General features: G+C 37.2%; 2 protein-coding genes across 4 annotated transcripts in view; one reads left to right on the forward strand and one right to left on the reverse strand.

The window, feature by feature from the left end:
- PLS1 (plastin 1) overlaps positions 1-8,385 on the reverse strand; it is a 46,188-nt gene extending 37,803 nt beyond the window's left edge. Inside the window, exon 1 of the mRNA XM_062005790.1 lies at positions 8,250-8,385. The gene's annotated coding sequence lies outside the window, so the exon portion shown is untranslated. The remainder of the gene's footprint in view (positions 1-8,249) is intronic.
- A 764-nt stretch (positions 8,386-9,149) lies between these two features.
- ATR (ATR serine/threonine kinase) overlaps positions 9,150-25,531 on the forward strand; it is a 39,274-nt gene continuing 22,892 nt past the window's right edge. For 2 of the 3 annotated variants that reach the window (XM_062005949.1, XM_062005950.1), the window contains exons 1-20: positions 9,150-9,229; positions 10,048-10,139; positions 11,134-11,277; positions 11,863-12,752; positions 13,722-13,909; positions 15,151-15,345; positions 15,556-15,785; positions 16,055-16,204; positions 16,584-16,779; positions 17,364-17,623; positions 18,000-18,190; positions 18,293-18,393; positions 18,940-19,111; positions 19,780-19,947; positions 21,091-21,285; positions 21,548-21,733; positions 22,179-22,271; positions 23,593-23,723; positions 23,905-24,048; positions 25,279-25,372. In XM_062005949.1, coding sequence (XP_061861933.1) covers positions 9,171-9,229; positions 10,048-10,139; positions 11,134-11,277; positions 11,863-12,752; positions 13,722-13,909; positions 15,151-15,345; positions 15,556-15,785; positions 16,055-16,204; positions 16,584-16,779; positions 17,364-17,623; positions 18,000-18,190; positions 18,293-18,393; positions 18,940-19,111; positions 19,780-19,947; positions 21,091-21,285; positions 21,548-21,733; positions 22,179-22,271; positions 23,593-23,723; positions 23,905-24,048; positions 25,279-25,372 — 3,879 coding nt within the window. In that variant the 5' untranslated portion in view covers positions 9,150-9,170. Of the gene's footprint in view, positions 9,230-10,047; positions 10,140-11,133; positions 11,278-11,862; positions 12,753-13,721; positions 13,910-15,150; positions 15,346-15,555; positions 15,786-16,054; positions 16,205-16,583; positions 16,780-17,363; positions 17,624-17,999; positions 18,191-18,292; positions 18,394-18,939; positions 19,112-19,779; positions 19,948-21,090; positions 21,286-21,547; positions 21,734-22,178; positions 22,272-23,592; positions 23,724-23,904; positions 24,049-25,278; positions 25,373-25,531 lie in introns of those variants that run through there. The other variant, XM_062005951.1, reaches the window with a different exon arrangement.

The following is a 25,531-nucleotide window of genomic DNA, read 5'->3' on the forward strand; positions in this document are numbered from 1 at the left end:
AACGTTTAGCAAATGAAATATGTAGCTAAAAACTACCTCTTCAATGACAAAATCATTAACTGGGATCAACTATCAGCCTGTTGATAAATCATCTCTTTTACAAAGGCAAAACATGTCTCTGGAAGAGATCTTACAAGACATACATTTTATTTCACATAACATTTTAACTAAATAAATGCAAACATTTTGGATTCTAAGCTAGCTACAAGACTGCAGCAAGCGCTTCTCCTCCTCCCACTGACCTTGACAAAAACTGAATAACTGCATCATATTTACTATCACTTTACATGGTGACAGTTACCAAAAAATAACTCATTTCCAGCTCTCCAAAATGAATTTTCTTGAGCTTTAAACAGTAATCTATATTTAAATCCTCATTTTAAAGCCTCATAACATGGCACAGAAATATTTATTGTGCTATTACTATCAGCTAGCAAGCCAACACTACCAGCTTCCTATGCTTTCATTTGGAATATAAGGGACAAGTTTTCCTTTTTATTCTTGGTCTATCTCCCTCTGCCTGAGGAGTCTAGCTGAAAGCCATACAAGTGAAGTGATATCTTAGTGAAGCACTTCTTAAGCAGCACAGAGACTACAGTAGCATACTATTACTCATCCAACATATGCTTATTTGGTTGAGAAGGACTGATATGGATTAATCTTATTGAGTTTAAATGCCTTGATCTTAATTTACTTAGTAAAAAGCAAAATAGTAGCTAAAAGAATGAACTCTATGGCATAAGAATTTGTTCCAAAGACTATTCACCACAAAAATATTTCAGGAGAGAAAGCAGGCAGAAATTTTGAAATGCAACAGAAAGATGTGCTTCTATTTCTATAGATCATTTCACTCTTTTGTTAACTTGATTAAACTTTAAGAGCCCAGCATAGCTTATCTAGTAGCCTTTTTTCACCAAAACAAGAGGCCTACAATTTTAGGGCAGAAATCACCTTACAAAAACAAGCATAACACAGAATGCCAGTAGTAGAGATTTGTTCAGGCACAACAAAAACTAGTCTGGTGCTGCTCTCGAGCCTTTCTTGGAAACATTTTTGGTAGGATGTGACCAAAGTACCTTGCCTATGCTTAAGAAGTCAACCAGGAAGTCTGAGTTTCAGGCAGACCGGATGGTCTCAAAGATTTTTTAAATTTTGGTGAGAATGACAACACATACAAGGTTGTTGGTTTTTCTTTTAATTTCTATTTTAAAAAAGATCTCATTCTCTTTCAATACCATCTTTCTGCAAAAGCTCAATCACCCTGACACATATAGCACTACCAAACTGTAAGAGGCAACTGAAATTTTGCCAGGTTTAGTGTTATTAGAGTGATTAAAAATAAAGTTGGAGTAATTCCAATATACACAGTGCAAACTTCCACTTTGCAATGATGCACCCACGGGTACATTTTTGTTAATGCAGACAAAGGAATATTTTACCTTATTCAAAGCATTAGAGTTCAACACCACAGTGTACAGAGGATATATATTTATTAAATGTATGTTTAGTAATATGTATCTGGAGATATATAGCAATAGCAGAATACTGAAATCCCTTTGGAAAGATTGAAGATCTATCAGTGTCAAGAATAAATGAGATAAACAGCTTTTAGAAGAATCTGTCCAATAGGTCTTGAACTAGTGAAGTAGTTACTTGGAGATACAACTCTAGGCACATGATAATTCTTTCAAAATCTATGAATTCTCGATAAGATTTAAATTCATGTGGTAAAACATTTTGCTAATTCAGGAGGAATATTTTTATATTCTGCCCCATATAATTCAGTGGCTGATACAGGTGATGAAAAATAAAGCAAAATATATCTTAATATTTAGTTATGAATTGTTTTCTCACTGAATACATGATGTTACCTAAGGGGGAGGAGGGAATTTGGAATCCGAGACAAGTCCTGATGATGGCTATATCACTGATGAAATCCACACTAGTTTCAGTTAAATATATCTTGATACTATAAGTCAAGCATGGAAAGACCAGAGACATCACAGCAGTAAAACAGTCAGCTCAACAGAAAAGGAGAATTTCATACTACTTCATATTGACTTGCCTTCAGGATATGAAAGAAGAGATTCTAGTTTCCCTTTGTCACAAGAGGATAAACTAATGCAAAGAGAAATGGTAAGACAAAGTGGGGGAAAGGGAGATGTGGATCTACAAGAAGAGTTTGATTAAAAATGAGCAAGACAAAACCACTTCAAACTATAAAAATATTGAAAAAGACAAATGTACTAGGGAACATCTGGTTTGAAAAGAGACAGCTATCTCCTGAAGCTCACACTGAGACAAATTCTTTAAACTAGCATTCAAGTAAATATAATCTTGCTGATAACATATGGCCTAAGAGCCTAGCTTTTCTACATGTCAATGGTTTTAATTAGTCCATTCTATCAATGATTATTAACAAGATGAAAGGATGAATACACTAAGTGAATTAAAGTGGGTAATACTGGATCCAGTATTAAGGGTTTTTTGCTAGCACACATTGTTATTAAGGAAACATCTGCAAGAGAGCCCTGAAAGTGGATAATCCTTTCCCACCAAAAGCATGCATGTAGAAGCACACTATCTGCTTTATGCATAATTTATTTCTGAGGCTCAGCAATATCAGTCTCACTGAAGAGCTACTGTGACGCACTACCTTTATTCTCCTTGGACATCTCTATATAATACCAAGAACTAAGTATACACCTCCACATAAAAATATAAAAATTTATCAAATAATGTACACTTACAAGTAACAAAAGCATATATACAAGAAGAGCACAACTGATATCTGGCATTTCATGCATGTGACCAGATGATTTAAAGATGAAATCATGTAATCAGTAATTTTATCACAAACATAGATAACACTGGAGAATGGAGAAGTCATTCTTCCTGTTTCATTTTACAGGCCTTTTTTAAAAGATGTGGAAATAGTGATGTTTAAAACTCCTTTAATGAAGTGGGATTACATGACTGTAATGCAAAACTGGCTCTATCCACACCTGGAACTTCTGATACATATTGATCTGACTAATGCCAGACATTTTCATTGTTATGACATACTCTTTGCATAGTGAAACATGACCACTAGTCAACTACTTACTCAGTGAATGTCAAGGCTGAAATGAGCTCACAAGATGCTGTCTTACATAGACGATCTTAAACTCTAAGCTTTAGATTGAAAAACATTTGCAGTTGCTTAGCTAGGTGTCTTTTCCCAGCACTACGTTTACAATTTATTGCTTCCTTATTGTCTGGCACAACACAGTGGAGCCTTGTCCAGTAATAAGTTTGTTTGCTAGGATGAGATACTTTTTACACACTGATACCTATGTGCTACATTTATTTGATTTATGCAGACCTAGTGATAGTTTGAGCTTTTATGGCAACAGTTTCCATGGATGTCAAGTATTTCACATCATGGTAAATACCATGAAAATATTTTATTTAATTAATCACTACAGTAAGAAGGGTGGCAACTAAATGTTACACACAGGCTTTACATGAAGTGTTGATTGTAAGGGGGTCCAATCTTTCTAGTTTAAGTATTTCCAAATTACAAGCTATTAAGGTGATGTCTATTTCATTGACACAATCACAGAGTAGTGAAAGCTCTAAACACTGGGACAATGCTCACTAAGGAACATATGTTTCTCCAAAAGGTAATGAATACTGTTCCAACATATATAGCTTGAACTAATTTGACTTGTAAAAAAAAGACAATAAAAGGACAGAAGTGATTCATCTCCATTTTCCCTCCTCTGTTGCATTGGGTTCCTCAGTAAGCCATGCAACAGGGGAAGCCGATGTTTTTTATGTTTATCAACATACCCATGCATAAATTCTATTCTAGTTTTAATCACTATGGAACACAGAAACAGGTGGAAAATTATTTCTCCTCACATTAACTCTCTCGTAAAACAACAATTTTACACTATGAAAACTGTAACTAGTACAGTTATTCAGATTCTCATTTAAGAAATACTTTAATACAAAGATCCTGCACAATTAATACAGCTAGAATTTGAAAATGTAGTTTAAATAATATTTTAAATTAAAACACTGCACATTTTTTTCTAGCATGAATAGTACAGAGTTTTGCACTTAATTAAGATTGTGTTATTTATTCTTAAGCATCACTGATTCTACAATTTGAAAAAAAAATTAATTCTCAGAAGCAATTAAACCATGGAAAAAATTCCCATGTTAAACCATTACCACAGAATCACAAAATGGTAAGGGCTGGAAAAGACCTCCAGAGATCATCCAGTCCATTCCCCCACTAAAACAGGTTCACCTCAATCAGGTTTCACAGGAATGCATCCAGATGGGCTTGAAAATCTCCAGAGAAGCTAACTCCACAACCTCTCTGGGGAGCATGTGTGAGGGCTCCCTCACAGGAAAGAAATTTTTTCTCATGTTCAAGGGGAATTTTCAGTATTCCAGATAGAGGCTGTTACCCCTTGTCCTGACACTGGGTGCTGCAGAGAAAAAGACTTGCCCCATCCTCTTGACATTCACCCTTTAGGTATTTATAAGTGTTGGTAAGATTTCCCATCAGTCTGTTCTTCTCCAGGCTAAACTGTTCCAAGTCTCTCAGACTTTCCTAATAAGAGAGATGCTCCAGTTCCCTGATCATCTTCATAGCCCTTTGCTGGACTCTTTTCAGAAGTTCTCCATCTCTTGAACTGAGAAGCCTTAAACTGGATGCAGTACTCCAGATGGGGTCTTACAAAGGCAGAACAGAGGGGCTGGATAACCTTTGTCAATCTACTGGCCACACTCCTCTTGATGCCGCACAGGAGTTATGACAGTTACATTCTTTAGTCTGCTTTTTTTTTCTTTTAAAATTTAGCATTTAAGACTCAGCAAATTTTGCCTTACAGAACTAAGATTCCAAGCATCCTAACTCTCATTAAAAAAAAATTAACAACTCAAAAAGTCTTGGTGTTATAACCTTGATCCTGGTAGTAAATACAGTTTCCTCCACAGCTAGCCTCAAGAATAATACTTTTCTAAAACACTGGAATGCAAGAATATATATACAGGCAACTATTGTTAATACTAGTGGTTGCAGGTAAGTAAAAAATAGTCATTGCTGTCACATCAATAACATCAGGTTGCAAAAGAACGTATACTCTAATGTGTTATCTCTCCAACTTACTCAAATGTTTAATTTTACATCATCCATAGCCTTAAGTATGCAAACAGACTTATTCATATTCAAAACCATGGATAAATACTTGCAGAACTAGGACTTGTACAGATTACATAGAGAAATGAAAGATATGAGAAAACAAGGTTTTAATGTTCTGTGTTTTCTTTCCTTGCTTTTTTTCCTCTTCTACCTGTTGGTTTTTGCTTAGTAGTTGGACGCATGTATTCTGCTTTCAGGTTTCTTGATCACTTGTACAACCATTTACTGTTTCAATTTTTCACTTTCATTTTTTTTTTTAAGTCATGAATCATTTTACACCACCAATATTCAGGATGAGATACAATTTTAACCTGCAACCCTTCACAACAGCCAAGTGGACTAAGCAACACAGGCACAGATAAAAACAGAGCATGCTGGAACATATATTTTTATGATGTACACAAACAACGTAATGTGTTCAAAGGTCAGGTCAGGCAGCTACTCTAACAACCACTTTCATGACTATATATGGAAATTAGGCTTCAAGTAATCATATTGACTATCAACTGTTAGTAGAGCAACCATGTAAACGATAAGCCATAAGCACACCTTGATACTGCATGAATCTAGTACAGTTCAGAGAACATTCACACACTATCTTGTCTGCTTTCCCTTTGACCACCTTTATCAGCCTGTATAATGATAATATTTCACAGTTCACAAAAGCATCCAGGAATATACATGTGCATTTAAATGTCTTAGCATGATCACCTCTGTCTACCTGTAAGAGACAGCTGAGAGATAAAAGCTATTGCACTAATCACACAGCAGAGCATCTCACATATATCCACAGCGCAGATAAGCCCCAAAAATGGAAGACTTGCCTCAGAATTAAAAGAAAAAAAAAATAGCCGGAATAAAGCAGCTCTGGGACCTGCTGGTCCAAGGCACACTCAGTCAGAGTCCTAACATAAGCACATTGACCTGCAGAAGTGTGTGTGGTAAACAAGCAACACAAGCCAAAGACAACAGAAGTCTACATGTTGAAGAATCATGCAACTATAGAACAAGAGGATTGCTCAAATTGGGGAAAAACCAAAAGAACATCATCTTCAGCAGAAATCATGATAGTGTCACATACACTGGATTGGATGCGTAGCTCTACCTACCTGCATGATTTTCCCTCTGAGTTTTTCAAGTTGCGAGCTCTGCACACCTAAGACTCATTTCATCAATATGAATGCTGCACTGGGAGAGAAAATACTGAATGATCTCAAGGCACATTAATTAGTAGTCAGTCACTCTCTCTCTCTAGATAATAATACATCTATTGCTCCTACTGAAGGTCAAGAGAAATAAAAGCATAACATAATGGGATAAGGAAGAAACAAAGAGGTGAATTATAAATTTATTGAATTGCTTATTGTGTATTCAAGAAAAGCAAGGATTAAGTCGGGTTTTTCAGTTGGTGTTTCTTTGTAGAGTTTGAGGAGTGCTACGTTTTGTGAGTACCCATAAAAACATTTTTATGGGGACCATCTAGAAGACTTCTTCCATCCTTGCAACACCACAAATTTTTTATTATTAGCAGTTTTTTGTAGAGTCTTACAAGACCACAGTAGGAGGACAACCTTGATCACATAGTTAGAAGGCAGTAGAGGGAGCTTTGGAAATAGAATGAAAAATAAGTCTCCTAACTTCTCTTACATTGAATGGGGAGCAGGAGATCTCTCTATGCAATTGCTCCAAGTATTTATTACAAAAAAGAAAAATGGCTGAATGACATGTTTGCTGAATGCATAAAGAAACTGCACCACCAATTTATATAACATTCTACTACAACAAAGGAAAGCACTTATAGAATACCTGTATTAATATGATCTCACTTCTGACTCAGGAGGCTTCCAGGCAAAAGCACTTTTTTTTCATTAAGGACTTCATGGGCCCTGCTTTTGCTTTACCAACAATAAAATCATCCTATGATTCAATTAATTTATCATATTTCTCAGGATTGAAACTCTAAAACTCTCCTAAGATCCCAAAAGATATCTTGCCAGCTTTCTTATGCTTACCAGAGATGACACAGGAATTTTAACTCTACATCAAGTCAGCAAGTAATGCAACTTAGACCTTTCTTAGTGTGATTGTTGTCTCCAGCTCAGAAGCTTACACTGAGTGTTGTTTGCACAACAGATTTTTTCAATCAAAGTTGTGTGGACAATTCACTGTTCAAAGTTACATAATAACAGAACCCAGGTCTTCCTAGATCATTATAGTTCTACCTAACAAAATTTGTAAAGCTACATGGTTTCTGCCTTCTTTTTAGGAATGACTCTTGAAAGATGAGTATTTTAGAAAGTAAGTTGGTACAAAACATTACAGTATTTTTTGAAAACCAAAGATAAAACCCAGTTACGTTTTGTACAGTTTCTTGAAGCATTCCAGGTCTTTCCCGTGTTAGCAATGTTTGAAAGGTGAGCTGAATTTTTAATGAAATGGCATACATACATTTTCAGGATAAAAATAACTATGATCAATAACAACAAAAAAAAAAAATAACAGGTTCCCCAAAAGTATCCATCTGAAATGAGTAATTAAAATCCACAAATGCACCGACTTTGTGGGTTGTTTCACGTGCAAGAGACACAGTCTTAACACAGCTGAAACAGGCAACAGGATTAGAAGCCTCCGAGAGGATTTTATTTCAGCCCAGGAACAATACCAAAGCTTTAAACAGCCACAGAAAAAGTTGTACCTCCTAACTAGAAAAATCAAAGCTCAAACTTCAGTTTCCCCTCACAGAGTCACCCTGCTACTCCTACACAGACAGAACTCCATTCACTTCATCCCTTTACCCTCCGAAGCCTGGCTGACTCGCTGCCCGGGTAGGGCCCGCCGCTAAACGCACCCGCCGCTCTGCTTCCAGAAAGCACCTCACGTTGGATGATGTTCATGTAGCCTGAGAAGTTTTTCCTCAAAACCTTTCGTACTTAAAGCATTTAAACGTGTGCATTCCCTCAAAAAGCATAAACAAACAAAAAACCCAACATACGCAAAAAAGGTAATAAAACAATAACAGCAATATCTTAAAAACTGTTTAAGTACGCACCTCACCGCTACCTCCAGGGAGGAGCACTGAGCCGGTGGGCGGCGGGCCCTGCACCTGCCGGAATGCTCGCTCCCGCCAACTGAACGGGCAGAAATCACTCCGCCTGCCCCCTACCCTGAATACGGGGACAGGATGACACCGACCCTGACCGCCCGCTACCTTCCCGGCCGCCACCTCGCACACTGCCGGCTCAGGCGCCGGACCCGCCGCCACCTGCTGCCGGCGGGGCGGGCCGATCGGACGGGCAGCGCCGGCGGCCAATGGCAGAGAAGCCGGCGGCAGGGGCGGGCTGCGGGACTCGCCTCAGACCTGACAGAGGTGAAGGCTGTGAAGCTCGTGGTTGTACGGTGTTTAGGAGGTGGCGGGACGCAGGCGTATCCTGAGGAGAGAGCCACCATGGTCGATGCGGGCCGGCCCGGGGGTACAGTGCGCGCTCTAGCGGGGAGTTCTCATCCAGCACCTTAGTTTCATCCTCACTGTCCCGCAGACCGGAGCAGCTCCTTCACTCACTTTAGGCCACTCTGAAAATTGTGGCATTTCTCTCTTCTCTGTGTGCTTCGGGTCCCCTGGAGCCGCCGTCCGTGCTCTGCCGAAGCGCCCGTCCTGCTCTGTCTGGCGCTCCCGGCCCCTCTGTGCCCTCATAAACGGCGGCGGCTCGGCGGGCTGCGCTGTGGCCGGCGTGTGTCCAGTGCCGCGGAGGAGAGTCCTGCTGGGCCAGCGAGGTCTCCGAGGGAAGCCATTAGAAACCGCGCACTGAGCTGCTGTGGCCGCTCCCTAGTCTGGTGACGAAGCGGTTAACCTTCAGCAGCAGCGCAGCGGAGCGCAGCCACCCTTTCGTCTGCGGAGTAATTTTGGGTCCTGCCGGACGCCGTCACGCAGTTCCCGCCTCGGCGGCGCGCGGCCTGTTTCAAAGCGGGAGCCATGGCAGAGCAAGGCCTGGAAATGGCCTCCATGATCCCGGCACTGCGGGAGCTCGCCAGGTAGGACGGACAGGGCCTCCGCCTTGTAGGGTGTGAGGAGTTTGCTCGGCGCTGAGGGAAATACGCCCGGCCTCGGCATCAGTGTGTGGCGCGGGGTGGTGGAAAAGGAGACTCCTGCCTCCCGCGCTCTGCTGACTGCCGGAGTTGGGCCTGCACCTCCCTTTCTATTCCTGCCTGGATTGCTCCCTCCCTCATAGATGGTGTTCGTATAACCCGAGGGGTGAGATGTGTTGGCCTGCGTGACACCCATCGCCCTAGGAATTTCCGCTGTATTTATATTGTGGTTTCACTGAGAATTAAACTGTCTTGAAAATGTCTGAAGTTTTAATGACACTATCAAGACTACAGCTTTGTTTTGTAGTACGCAACTAGTTTATGTAGAGGTACAATTACATGTTTATAACTTGATCTGGTGAGCTAGCTGACGTCTTAAGCACCTGAGCAATTGCCATTGGCATTTCTTAGCTTGGGGATTGGTAGCTAATCACTTGAACGTTTTAGATTAATTCCAAAAGTGAACACAAAACTGTTTAAGTGCTTGGTATTAGCATGTGGCTAAATGCCTTGGTCTGACACATGTAGGTTTAATATATATCAAGCATAACGGCATAACATGAAATGATCTTCAGCACTTCATAAAACTTTTTACTCCTGAAGAAAAAGGTGAAAGAAGTGGCTGTATACTGCTGATTAAAACAAGAACTCAATTTGTATCTCTTGTTGAAGACTTCTAGAAGAGAAAAAAGTTAAATGTTTAATATTGTGTTATTGAAATAGGCTTTAATTAATTAGTCAAAATAACATACTTTTAATTTCAGTGCTAGTCCAGAAGAATACAATACAGTTGTACAGAAACCAAGGCAAATACTCTGCCAGTTCATTGACAGAATTCTTACAGATGTAGATGTTGGTAAGTATTACATTTGTATCTTTGAAAATTCTTATCTGCTTTATGCTTTAAGTCATTAATGCAAAACCAATTTACAACTTTTATTTCAACAAAAGTTTAGTAGTTGAATGCAATACCATTTAGGACTTATTTTTTAATAGCTTACTTGATGACTTGTTTGTTATTATGGCATGAAGTAACTTAATCTAAAAAAAGGGAGGAAATGCAGTGCAGGGTTGTATGAACATAAATGCTCACAACATTGAAAATCAGGAGCACAGTATAATGTGACTGTTGATTGAATAATACATCTTGCAAGTCTTAATGCTCACAGGGTCTCTCGGAATTTAAATACTTCGATGCAAAGAGGTGTTTGTAATTTTAGAATTCTAACAGAGCTTTATTTTTAGTACTCCTTAAGTCATAATGAGGTTCCATTTATTACAGCACTAACAATATTTTGCTAATTATGAAGTACATACACTACAAAATCATAATTTGTTGTTATCTGTGCATTTATGTCAAGGACAATCACAGGGTAACTTACAGTTTCCAAGGTATAATTTCAAATAACTGTTTCAGTAAGACAGTAAGGGTTTGTTTTTTCCTTCCAAGATCATAAACCTAGATTAGTTAACCTAGAAATAATAATAGAATTCATAAACCTCAGTAAAGTGTGTGATTAAAATTGAAATGTTAACTATTTGCCATTCTTCATTCATCATACAGTTGGATATAATACTAACTAAGCGTTAATGCATGTAGTGTTAATATTGAAGCTGAGTAGTGTATTTTTTTCTTCATACACATTGGTATCACATAGAGCGTTTACAATATGCACAAAATCATCTTCATTGATTAATAAAGCACAATCCCATTTGATAATTATACTGTTTTAGTATCGTAGTATGTTATATTAAGAAATGTTCTTTCTCTTTAGGTGTAAACAAAATTTGTAAAGTTGATATATTGCAATACTCATTCAGGAATGTGTCTCCTTTTATTATTTTTACAGTTGCTTTGGAGTTGGTTAAGAAATCAGATTCACAGCCAAGTTCTGTAATGTTGCTTGATTTTATTCAACATATAATGAAATCTTCTCCACTTATGTTTGTAAATGTGGATGGAAATCAGGAGGAAACTGAATGCACTTGCATTGGTGAGTTGGTTAAAAATGTTTGTGTTGAAGGTTCATATTTTCATGATTTAAATTTTCTGACAATGGGATTATACAAAAGCACAAAAATGGGGAAAAGGCAGATTTGTAAGTTCAACATTACGTGTTTGTAAGTAAATGGATATTGTGATAGACGTTTAATATTGTGAATAGATTTGCACTTGTGATAGTGGAAATTTGTCAGGACAGGGTTTGAGCTTATTCATTAACATTACTTCGTGATATTACCCAGTTCATGTTGATTAGAGATCCTGTACACATATTCATTGTCTGAGGGGTTTTTTTTGACAGAGGAAAATGTCTGGAACTACCCAGTGTAAAATGTCTGACTGGTTTGGGGTGTTTTTTCATCCACCTATGCCTACTACTCTTCCATTTTTTTCAATAACATCTGCTGAAGAAATGTCCCAGTGAAGGCTTTATATTTACTAAGATTAAGTGCATTTATCTCAAGAAATTTTCTTTTGTTTTACCAATGAGCAACCATGTTTCAGGGAGGTGTTTATAATAGGAGATTTTTGGCTTTATCTCAATAATTTTCTGTGTGCTGTTTTTCTGTTGTTCCAGAATTTAGTAACTGGATCATAATAAGGCTTCTCCGAATTGCTGCGACTCCAAGCTGCAACACATTGCATAAGAACATCTGTGATGTCATTTGCTCTTTACTTTTTCTGTTTAAAATGAAAAGTTACTCCATTTTTCAAGTTCTAACAAAAGACTTGTTACAGCTTTTCCAAGACTTAATCTTCCTGCATGAGAGAGATACACAAAAGCATCTGTGGGGAGATGAACTCGTCTGGCCAGTGATTGTAAAGAGATTTTCAAGCAATACAAATGTCAATGTGGGATATTTAAGGTTGGCACCATTACAGCTGATGGGTATGCACAATGTAGAGTGTTTGGAAGTTATACTAATGTCCATTCTGACACATATTGTGGCAGATGTGTTTTTTGTAAGACAAGATGTTATTCTCTGGGGGATAGGCTGTTCCCTGTTGGACTATGGCAGTCTGAAAGTTAAAGCTTTAGCAATGAAGTTTTTAGTAAAATTAATTCATTTGGGAGGACCACCACAACAACTGGCCAGTGTTTTCTTCACAGTCTTTTTGGGAATTCTACAGTCAGCAGTTGAAATGGATACTGAGGAATCAGAACTCTTTGGAGAACCACTCTTACTGTTAGTGAGGACATTGTTGCCTTTTGAAGCAGATTCTTACAAAAATATTGAACCTGTCTACTTGAATATGCTACTAGAGAAGCTCTGCATGTTGTCTGAAGGTGATGTGTTTAGGTCTGTTAAGTCTGAAAAGCTGAAAGCTGCTTTTTGCCATATACTGCAATATTTTCTGGAGTTTGTTCCAAGTGGCTATGAATCAGCCTTACAAGTAAGAAGAGTCCATATCAGCACTATATGCAGAATTTTTGTGAATGTGCTTGGAACTCAGGAAGAACAAGAGGTAGGTTGATTTTTAAAATTGTATTTATTGTGTGACTAGATTGTGCAGAAAACGCCATATCTGTGCCAAGAATAAAATCTAGGAAATACTGGTTTTAGTTAGATAATATTCTTTGTTTCTCAACCGTTTCACATACTGTATAGGTCAGAGTTCTTTAATTGAGCGTAGCTGAACCCTGTGGGTTTTTGTTGTATTAAAATATTGAGAAGCTATGCAGGCACAAATGTTTGTTAGTAACCTTAGTATAAAATGAGGATGAGGCACAGAGTACAAGCACGTGAGGGTAGCTGTATGAGTAATCTCCATTCATCTGAAATACTCTCACTTTCTAACCATATGCTTTTAGTCATATTTCCTGGGGACAGGCAGACTGAAAGGTTTGAATAAAAATACAATGCTAGAGTAGTTTGGATTGGAAAGAACCTTGAAAGATTGTCTAGTCCAACTCCTCTGCAATTATCAGGGACATCTTAAACTAGAGCACGCTTCTCAGAGCTTCCAGGGATGGGTCATCTGCCACCCCTCTGGGGAGCTTGTTCCAGTGTGTCATTACTCTGATAGTAAAAATTCTTGTTTATGTCCAGTCTAAATCTACCCTTTTTTAGTTTAAAAGCATAGTTAAGTGTGTAATAGGATGTTGATATGCTTAGTATTCCTTATACCATATACACCTGTACACATCGTATCTGTTGTCAAATTTAGTGTATCTGTCTTTATGGCTTTAGTAGCAAGGTGTTATGGCAAGAACTGGCTATTAGCTGCAGAAGCTGCATGTTTTGGTGGGAACACAGGAGACTTTGTTGCTTAGGAAAGCTTCCATCTTGTCATTAGGATTTCCTTTTTTAACAGATTTTTGAGCACTTCGTTACCATAACATTTTTAAATTTTATATGTTAAGTCAGAAGCATTAATGTGCCTTTGAGAAGTAAGACGCAGTGTACATCATGATACCTCTGTTGTTTGTCTCAGTATCTGGTGAGTCCACTTTACACGGCATTAAAAACACAAACAGAAGAAATCTTTCAGGACCTTAATCAGAATCAGCTAGATACTTCTGACACTGATGGGTGGAGCAGCAGCAGTGATGAAGTTCCAGAGAAAAGACGACGACTAAGCTTGCCAACAAAGCATCCAAAGAAATCACCTGCACCAGTAATGTATGAAGTGTAGTCGGTAACTGCTTCTATAGTAATTTGGCGAGTGCATAGTAACAAATGACAACTGTTTTTTTGAGGCAGGTTTTTCATAATAGCCACACTGAAAGTTTTTTGGGGTAAAGATCTAAATGATATTTTGAAGGATCAGAATCTACAGGTGAGTTTTAAGCCAAACTTTAGTTAAAGAGACTATTTTATTATGTTCAGTGCAAATTATTTTCATTTTTACACACTGAAAACAGAAAAGCTGAAAACATACACACAGAATGGTAGAATCATGTATGTGACTATGCTGTTGCACTGGACAGGCTGCAGGAACTGGGGCTGTTTAGTCTAGGGAAGAGGAGACTGGGAGCATCTCAGTATTTACAGATGTCTAAATGATGGGTGTTACGATGTTGGGGCATTGTTTTTTTTCTTTTATGTCTAGCAACAGGACAAGGAGTAATGGAAAGACTAGAACACAAAGTTCCATAAGAAAAAACTAATTTACTGTTCAGGTGAGGGAGCCCTGGCACAGGCTGCCCAAGGAGGGTGTGGAGTCACCTTCTCTGGAGGTCTTCAAAACCCGCCTGGACACGTTCCATTGTGACCTGATCTAGGTAGACTTGCTTTGGCAGAGGCCTTGGACTATATGATCTCTAAAGGTCCCTTCCAAACCCTACCATTTTATGATTCATGAGATTCCTGTCAGCCTAGTTTTCCAACCAGTTGAGGTGCCCTGAAAAAGCAACCCTCCTTTGCTCCATATAGCTGCCAAGACTCATTGTAGGAAGGAATCAAGTTAGTATGGAATGTTTTGCCCTTGGTTAATATGTGCTGGCTATTCTCAGTCATTTTCTCTCCCCTTATGTGAGTAGAAATGAGTTCAAGAGAGACTTTTTCTGTAACCTTCCCAGGGACTGAGGTTAGGTTGGCAGGCTTGTAGTCCCTTGGATCCTATTCTTTGCCTTCCTGAAGATGGGTGTAGCGTTTGCCTTTTTATAGTCATCAGGAACCATCCTGGTCACCATGATCTTTGAAGGATTGTGGAGGCATACCTTTCTGGCCTTTCCAGATAAGTCTAATTGGCATCATACTTAGTGTCTTGTTCTCCCAAAAGAGCACATGTAAGCTAAACCTTCATTTGGTGTTTTCTTAATCTTGTATTCCACATGGATTAACTCTGCTTTTGCTATGAAAATTTGTCTTTTCTGAAAAAAAGTATGTGTTGGAAAATAATTAATATTATCAAATTACAGACTTAGTCCCGTAGACATGACGTTGAAGAGCACTCTATGGAACACCATCACAAAGAAAGCTGCATCCTTAATATTTAACCTTGGGAGAGACATTCTGACAGCAGATGTTCTTCAGACTGTAGAAGGGATTGCTGTAATTCTGCGACTAGCTGCTTTGTGCATAGTTCATTGTTCTCCCCCAACAAATTCTACCAGGTAAAGGTACCAAGGTGGCACCATGAAACTAATAGTTTCTTATAATGGTGATTAAGATTTGTGTATATGATTTTAATGCTTGTCCATGTATCAGGACAAGTATTGGCTAAGTCCTGTATGTTTTGAAGAAGTCCATAGTAGGTTTGTTTACAAGGAGTACAGTATTGTTTATAGTCCATTGCATTGATCATATGATTTCTTGTTTAACAGGGCAGATTATAAAATAACTCCTCCTCCGTGCAACTCCGACACATGTAAGAATACTCCAAGCACCCCAGATTCAGCGGTGAATATACAGTTCACGTGGATTTCCTCTGATTTTATCACAAGTGTAGTGAAAGTCTGCAGAAACCTGTTAGAGGCTGCTACACAGATTGTTAACTTAAAACAAGTGATTGACAGAATAGTGAAAATCTTTGATGCTTTGCTGTATGCACAAGGTGAGAAATCCTGTAAACTATTACATATTGTCAACTGTTCAATGAAATTTTTAGATAATTTTCGTGTAGTACTACATCATTTATTACTGTATGCCTAAAATGTAGGATTTCAACATGTAGGAGCAGTGATACTAATCTTTGTTGGCTGAAAAAATAGTATTTTTATAGAAGATTAAAAGCATAACATTTACATCTGTTTTAGAAACTCTATCTGTGAAAGTATCTGGTTTTTTTGTTACTTAGTTTTGGTGGGATTTTTTTTTTCTCAGTGAAAATTCCATTGAGTGATCAGATTCTTGATAACTTATGTGGATTGCTGTCTCTGCCCTGGATTTACAGTCATCCTGATGATTCTTTTAAGCCACCTGCTTTTGGTTTTGATCCTCTAATTTTGAGTCAAAAAACTGCACAGAGTTTCTGTAAGTGTGTTAAAGCATATAAATTCTAATATCTCTATGGAATTATTATTATCAAAGCAAAATTATTTTCTTAGCCCTATTATGATGATTGATTATAAGATCACTGCTTCTCTACCCTTCTCCATTCCCTTTTTCTACCTTTTGGTTATTTTTACAACTATAATGGTGCTTCAAATGTTGTGTTTGAGTTGATATTACTTTAAATGTTTGGTGTTGTCACTTATACTCTTTTTAAACTACCTTGACTTACTTTTGGTCTATGGCTATATGTAGGAATGTAATACATGATAAAATCTGAACTTTAAATATTATATTAATATGGTGATATTAAAAATTTAAATCAAGTAATTATCTGCTTTCTTCTGTTTCTTCTCTTTAGCACCCCAAACTCAGTCACACTGTATATTCCTTCTGTCTCTCTTCCCGAGAAGCATTTATCTGGATTGGAGAAAATCTGTTTGTCATTGGGCACTACAAAGTCCCCATGAAGTAATCAGGGCTTCTTGTGTTAAAGGATTCTCTCTACTGCTTCATTCAACTGCACAGTCCTGCAATATGATTCCCAAAGCTCTTTTGTATGTATTAATGCTGCTTTTCTATCTTAATGCAAGAAGGAAAACAGACAAGAAATATAATCACAAAAAATAAATATTAGTTTCTATTTCATCCAGAACTTGCTAGATGACAATTTCAGAAACTGTATGATATCAACAGGATAGGTGTAAGTGGCAGTGTCTGTCTGATAGAATAGTGTTTGCTTACTGTGTCAGTATACAGGTTACTTACCTAGTTGAAGACTCCATTTCCAATAAAGAGAGAATATCATCTTTGTCAGTTTAATGTATGTGATATTAGTCCATATGTTTCTTGAAGTCTTTCCAGTTTCTCCATCTTTTCTATATACTTCTTCATGTCCTTTGTCCTATTGTGTCTTCAGTTTCTTTATAATGTTGCAGACTCACCATGCCCAGTGCTGCTTCAAATATTTAATAGAATTGGAGGGTCATCTGAAAAGGTAAAAGATAATTTAGTGAGAAAGATGATTAAATTGTCCTAATGGTACTTACAGTATCGTTAGAGAATTTAGACAACATAGAAATACTGATTTCTAGGTAAATGATCTATTAAAATGATCTATTTTTTTCTCTTTAAATTTCAGAAATCAAATAAAGGATGAGTCGGAGCTAGTCAAGGAGGCTTGTGCTGCCATAATTGGGAAACTGTCTTGCTGTCTTTCTGGTGCAGTCAGTGTACAACCTTCCTTAGCAGACTCTGCTATTAAGCACAGTACTTATGATATTTTATGTAGCAGCCTTACTGTGACTTCGGCTCATGAAAAAGCTTGTTCTGTGCAAGCCTGTGTATTCAAGCCATTTCTTACTCTCCTCGAGAACAAAGTATCCAGTTCAGTAAAGCTAGGTATGTGACTTGACCTTATTTACATATTGCACTTCTGTATGAGGTACTAAATCACTATTTCTGTACCTTTCTCCATTCCTTTTTTCTACTTTTTTTTAATAACTATAATGGAGTTGATATCGCTTCTAATGTTTGATGTCGTCAGTGTACTACCTTGGCTGAGTTTTGGTCTATGATTGTATGTAGAGATATAATACCTGATAAAATTTGAATTTTAAATAGCTTGTCTGGTTTGATAATATTTACTCTTTTGATAAAAGAATATAGTGTGCTTTAAGGCTTACTTGCATCACTGTTTTGTGCACTTAAATAGATTTTGGTTTTTTAAACACTAAAAATATTAGTTTCATTTCCTTTTCCATCCCATGCCACTCAGCATTTATAGAAAATATACCTCATCTTTGCAAACATCTGGATTTCAACACTGATGAGTCAAGTGTGAAGATTGTTCTTGGGTCTTTATTAAATCTGATGGAAGATCCAGACAAAAATGTAAGAGTGGCTTTCAGTGACTGCATAAAGAACATATTAGAATCCATAGACTCTGAAGAAGGATTCATAAAAGAGGTGAATTCGTATTTATTTTTGGTTGGTTTTCCTAACTCATTATGTTTTTTGTTTCAGTAATGTCAAACAGTGAATTTTTTTTTTTCTTTTCATATGTTCCAGTTGTTTGTTTCAAGAATGAAAGAAGCCTATACAAATGCCAAAATATCAAGAAATAATGAGCTTAAAGATACCTTGATTCTCACAACAGGAGATATTGGAAGGTATTTTTCATAGAATCATAGAATGGTAAGGGTTGGACGGGACCTTTAGAGATCACCTAGTCCAACCCCCTCATAGAAGCAGGTTCACTTAGGTCAGGTCGCGTAGGAACATGTCCAGGCGGGTCTTGAATCTCCAAGGAAGGAGCCTCCACAACCCCTCTGGGCAATCTGTGCCAGGGCTCCCTCACCCTCACAGTGAAATAATTTTTTTCTTATATTTAAGTGGAACTTTTTGTGCGTTTTTGATAGTATCTTGAAAGTTGCAAAATAATGTCAGTTTGTGGTGCAAAGTAACTTTTTGTTTAAGTGTAAATGTGAGATTAAATTGCTTATTTTAAGGTCAGCCTTTGTCCAAAGTTCTTTACAACTGTAGTAAACTGTGGATCCATATGGACTATTCTTCATTAACTTCTGCTATGTCATAGGAAGTACAGATAAGCTGTGCAAATACAAGTCATTTTGCAGTACAGTAACTGTATATTCTTCACTCATTTTATTAATGCAATGATTCTTTTTTCCTTTGTAATTCTTTTTCTTCTTTGTAAGGGCATCAAAAGGAGATTTGGTACCATTTGCTCTCTTGCACTTGTTGCACTGTTTGTTATCCAAGTCAGCTTCTGTGGCTGGAGCAGCATACACAGAAATTCGATCCCTCTCAGCAGCTAAGTCCATAAAACTGCAAGCTTTCTTCAGTCAGTACAAGAAACCTATCTGTCAGGTAAAGAGATGAGTTGGTGGGTTTAGAAAGGCATATATTTAGGTTCTTTTTGCATATTTTGAAAATCGTATTAAAGGTAAAAATTGCAGGATTTTAAAAGATGTAAACTCATAGGATGAGAAATAGGTGGTTTGAAAAGCAAACCACAAAAAACCCCAGAAACATTCAGAAAGGAATGAGAAATCTTCTAACTTTGTCATGATCTTCCCTCAACAGCATTGCTTTTGTTTTTTTATCCCGTCATTCTGAAGTAGAGGAATTATATATTATCTTGCATTGTGTGGTACTATGTCCACAAGGGGCTATGATTTAAAATTGAAATTGAAATTGACATTTCACAGGCATAATGCTGACAGGATTGATTTGTTCATTTGGTGTATCTATTACCTAAAGACAGGAGTTCTGTTTATAAGAAAATTACCAAGAGCAGATATTTCTAATTTTGATTTTTTTTTTAAATAATGCAATGTCTGAATACAGGGTTGCAAAACCCAATGCAATTAAGTGAATTATAATCAAGTTCTATCACAAAAAAATAGTCATAGATCTGTGTGCAGTAAATGAGGAAGAAAACCATGCATAGAAAGGGTAGTGAAATACTTGTGTTAATTTCTGGGGGATGAGAAAGGGGAAAACAATACTATAAATACATATTTCTTTGTGCTTAGTTTCTAGTGGAATCCCTGCACTCCAGCCAGATGACAGCACTGAGTGCTCCATGCCAGGGTAATGAGCTGCAGAAACAAACAGCTGCACACCAGAGAGAAATGGCTCTGGACATGTTATCTGAGATTGCCAATGTATTTGATTTTCCAGATCTAAATCGTTTTCTGTCAGTAAGTTGGTCATTTCTTTTTGCATTTCATCATTTTGTGTGTGTGTCTATTTGTGAATTTCTATTTTAGCACACAATTTTTCTGTGAATGTCACAAATGGTTTTTATTTTTTCTCTGGTAGGTTGAGGAGGTGTTTCTTGTGTGTGTGTGTGTGTTTGTACTGGGTTTTGTTGGGGGTTTTTTTTGTTGTTTTGAGGTTTTTTTCTTTTAAGATTTCCTTTTGTGGAGCATGTGGATGAATGCAGAGATTCTTCTTCATTATGCGAGGCGGGAGTGACCAGATACCAATATGATGTGCATCAGCTCCAAATTTATTGTCACATAATCATCACTTATATACTTTTTCCAAATGCTGTATATGTGCTACAATTCATGACAGTTAGTTAATACTAAGGATCACACACTATGCATAAGGCCTCAAAGTTTCGTTTTTGTAAGAACTTAGACACCAACCTCATTGTGTTAGAACACCATCCTTATTGTACTTAAAACATCAACCTTTTTGTGCTTAAAATATCACCCCATCTGTTTGGCCTTCAGTTAGTTTTCTCTAACACTAGACTATGGTTATGCTAACATTACATTTACTTAACTTTATACTATTGTTAGTTACATATGTTGCAATTTGTTGGTCAGGTGCATGCGATCATACCATGCTTAATTGAATGCTCTATTCAATGCTGGATTTAATACTCTATCCTGTCTTCTTGTTTTGACCTTGTTTCTGTTACAATCTGCAGTTTCGGTTTCCCCCTGCTAAAGCTTGTTATCAAATAGGCATTCTTTTCTTTTCTTTTTCTGCTGCCGAAGGCAATTCAAAGATGAACTGCTGTCTTTCTCTTTGTCTAATTCCATAGCGTTCATTATAGCCCAGGCCCCAAAAGATGAAGACAAAAAGTGCTAGCTCACTTCTTGTTTTCATGTTTCTCAGTATTAATAAGGTAAAGCACTTCCTTAAGGAATTATTTTTGTTTTACTGGGTATTTCATCTTGTTAAAATTCTTCTTTATTTGTACATATTGTCATACATAAAACCAGAGATGGCTGTTGTTGTGCTGACACAGGTGGAACAAAGCTGAATCTTGGGGTTTTGGAGGAGTGTTTGTTTGTTATTTACGTTCAGTGTTTTTTTTAATTAACCAGCGGACCCTGCAAGTTTTGCTTCCTGACCTTGCAGCCAAAGCTAGTCCTGCAGCTTCCACGCTTATTCGAACCATAGCAAAACAGTTGAATGTAAACCGAAGAGAGATTTTAATCAATAACTTCAAATACATCTTCTCTCACTTGGTCTGTTCCTGCTCCAAGGATGAGCTTGAGCGGGCGCTTCATTACCTCAAGGTAAATTGGCATTTGTTTTATTATATGTGCAGATTAGGAACAACAATTGATTAGTACTGAACTTTCTGCTTTATTTAAGTTAAGGTATTGTAGAGCCCAGGTGGGGAAAATGTATATACAGAAGTTTGGTTCTTGTGATTTAAAATCTGTTCTGTCTGCTCTCATGAACTGTTGCATGATATTTTGCGTAGTTTGTTTCTTGATGTGTTAGTTTTGTTGTGATTAAATGAAGACTTAGTTTCTGTTTGCTGTTCAATTGTAGAATGAGACTGAGATAGAGCTAGGCAGCTTGCTGAGACAGGACTACCAGGGCCTGCATAATGAATTACTGCTGCGTATAGGAGAGCACTATCAACAAGTCTTCAATGGTTTGTCAATGTTGGCTTCATTTGCATCTCATGATGATCCCTATCAGGGACCTAGAGAAATAACATCACCTGAACAAATGGTAAGGATGTTAAAATATTAATGTTCAGTTTTGTTCAGTGTTGTTTTCTTCTCCAGTCTGAGAGTGAAGGCTATTTGACAATCTGAAGATCAGGCAAAAAGTAGAGGAAAGGATGGTATTTCATATTCAGTGTTCTTGTAATAAATACATATCGAGTATACACCAAAAAAACCCCAAACTCAGAACAAGTCCACACAAACGACCAACCCCACCACCAACCCCAAAATCCCACCAAAACAAAAAAATCCCACAGTTTAATAGGAATGTCTTTCATGAACACTAATATTTCTTAAGGATCAGTGTGTGTAGTTCAGATTCTTCATATGTGTCTTTCAGAATTAGCATTTCATACTTGCTATATAATTTCATAACTATAGGAATGTGTTAATAGTAAGATTATTTTAGGGTTTTACTTTCTTCATTTTTTTCTTTATTCCCTTCACAGGCTGATTATCTGCAACCAAAATTGCTTGGTATCTTGGCTTTTTTTAACATGCAGTTACTGAGTTCCAGTGTTGGCATTGAGGATAAAAAAATGGTGCGTAAGCTTAATTTTGAATACTAAAATGAAGATAGGCAAGGTCTGTTTTAATATGCGATTGTGCAACTGTCATGGAAGTCTCAATGGTCTCACTGTGGATGGGACTTCTGTATTAGCTGAAAAATTTTTGTTGGCTTTCTTAATGGTCAGCTGATGTGTGAATTTCAGTCAGAGATGGTACCTGTAACAAGTCAGACTACAAGTAATTAGAGGAAGAATCCAAATGTATATTTCGTATATGTGAAAGAAACAAAATGAAGCATGAGCAAATATGGGAGAAAACTGCAAAGAGCAGGGTTATAAGGGCACCAAAGAACCACAACAAAAAGAAGAATCAAAAAGAAGGTGGGCTTTACTGATTTTGCTTCTCACAGAGCAGCTCCTTTCACCTTTACACTAGGGAGTGTTTAGAGAAATTAGAGCTTACAACTTGAGCTCACTTCTAACCACAGGACAGGCCTTTTAGCCACCTCAGAGGTAAGACATGATTTCTCTAGGGAATTTTTCATAGCTAGAATGTGTATAACCTATACACTGATGAACTGTATTTTCTCTAGTGTTCTTTCAAGCTTTTTGCTTCTCCTATATTCGTGTTGCTCTCATTTTCATAGCCTCATGTCTTCACACATTCTGAATTTCTTAATTTACATAGCAGGTGCAGCAGAAGAAACGCTATTGTTTCTACCTTTCCTTGTTCCCTTATTTGTTCTTGGTGAGTTTCACCTTCCACGACCTTTCCTCAAGCTCAGGTTTCTTCTTGTGTTACTGATCTGTCATGATGAAGGTTGGACTGCCTTGTTACTGTGACTAAAGTATCTCCTGATTTTAAGCATCTCAGTATTTCTCTTCTTTCATCAGTCCCATGGATAACTGAGCTATATAGCCTGTTCACTGATGCTTACCAAGCACTCTCCCAGAATCTGTATGTCAGTTCCATTGTTGTTGTGGTTTTTAAATGCAAGTTTGTTTGTTTTCTCCATATTTTAAAAACCTGCTCTTTACCTGTTCTAATACTTTGAACATTAGTCAATCCTTATAACAGGCTTCTATAGCCATTTACACCTTTGGTGTCCACAGTTCTTCACTCATCAGTCAACAGCCTAAATAGTGATACTTTTGTTACAATACTGTGGTTGCAGGTTGCCTTTCATTCTCTTTTCCACTAATCCCCAAATTCTTTATTGAAGCATCAAACGTAATTTGATGTCTTACAGAGTAAGGTTTTTTAAGGCTGGGTAGCCTGATTTTGTTGAAAATGTGGCTTGTATATGTTCTACTGAGTATCTCATACACCCAAATTACTTTTCTCTGTGTCTAGGCTTTAAACAGTCTGATGTCTTTAATGAAGCTCATGGGTCCCAAACACATCAGCTCAGTAAGAGTGAAGATGATGACTACACTGAGAACAGCTCTAAGATACAAAGATGATTTTCCAGAACTGTGTTGCAGGTGAACTGATAGTGTACCCAGTGACATACCTGCTATTTCTGTCAGTGGATACACTGCTTTGTTTTGTTCTGGATGGTAATCTAAACCACAGGCCCAAAATACTTTTCATGACTTACCTAAAGTGTCTTTATGCAGTGAAGAGTCATTTGTCACTATTGTTTTGATGTCTTTTCTTGTTTAGAGCCTGGGATTGTTTTGTTCGAAGTCTGGACCATTCATACCTTGGCTCCTTGCTTAGTCATGTGATAGTAGCATTATTGCCCCTGATGCATATCCAACCAAAGGAAACTGCTGCAGTATTTCATTTTCTCATAGTTGAGAACAGGTATCGTACAAAATATTTTCATTAAATGCATTAAATGCTGTAACGGGAATAGAGATAAATCTAAACTGAAGTTGTCCAGCACTGAGATGAGAAAGCTTGGTTTTCTGCAAAACTGCATGTTCTTCTATAAAATTCCCACTTCTCTAAATTGCAATGAGATTTTGAAATTTGATGAGTGATAGCCTCATGTGAAAAAAGGTAGGGTTTTATTGTCCTTGTAAAAATATATAATGCTGTGGACAAGTTACAGCCCATTCAGATACTCACCACTACCAGGTTTTCTGATTGTACATTTCCTTCTGGTATGGAAAATTATATCCTTCTGCAGGGCACATAGATGAAATAAGAACAATTGCTAGCATTTGCTCTAAGCTAGAGAGAAGTGCATGTTGGAGCTGGAAATAGGGAGGAAATAAGTTCTTTATTTGTTCCCTTTGAAAATTGGAGTTAGAGTTAAAATTATGAAGTATATAGAACTTAATGTTGAGTAAAATTTCATATACTCTCTTCACAATTTGTCACACCAACTGAAAATGAAATCAAGGTGTCTAATACCAAAGACTTAAATTTTCCTGACTTACCCTTTTTGAAGGTAGTGTTTGAGACTTAATTATTTTTCATCTTATGTTTTGTAGCTTAAAATTATTATTTTTGGTTGGTTGGTTTTTAGCACTGGTGGTAGTTTCTATCTTGATTACTTTCATTGGGTTTTCATTTTTCTTGCATTATATAATAGAAATAGTATGACTGTAGGAATCATAAGGCTTTTGTTGAAACTCACAGTAGCAAAACTGAAAAATGACTTCATGGTAGGAACGTAGAATTCTGGTTTGTGTTTTCATTTCTTATGAGGAAAACTGAAACTGGATTAACATCAATTGGGATTATTCTCACCCTTTGGCCAGTGTCCACAAAAAGGAGAGCCAGTTCTGGTGTAGATGAATGGCAACTTCAAAAAGTTTAGTAAAAAATTGTCTTCAGAAGAGAAAGGTATTTTAAAGGACAGAGGAAAAATACCTGTGGTTTAGTTGAATAATGAGAGGAAGCAAATTGTTTCATATGTATATGTGTGCATACTTAATTAGGTAGAAAATTATGTAATTTAATTATTTTTCTGCTTTTCAAGCCTTTCTTGTTCTAGTCATTACATTTCTTTTGATGAGTTTTGAAGATTTTTCTGATCCAACTAATGTTTGCTATGTTCTTTGCAATTTTTTTTTTAACTGTTAGGGATGCAGTACGAGACTTTCTACATGAAATATATTTTCTCCCTGACCTTCCAGAACTAAAAGAAATTCAGGTCGTCCTTCAGGAATACAGGAAGGTACAGCTTCTGTCATTTATTGTTTATTTTAATGCATCAGATGAATTAATGATAAGTGAGGAAAACATGTAAACTTCATTGTTAAGCCAAAATACTATTTATCTGCCTCCACAACAAAAAAGAATTTGTTTATTACAAATATACTTAGAAGTAGTTTCT

The sequence above is a fragment of the Colius striatus genome, chromosome 12 (genome assembly GCF_028858725.1).
Source record: "Colius striatus isolate bColStr4 chromosome 12, bColStr4.1.hap1, whole genome shotgun sequence".
NCBI classification, from domain to species: Eukaryota; Metazoa; Chordata; class Aves; order Coliiformes; family Coliidae; genus Colius; species Colius striatus.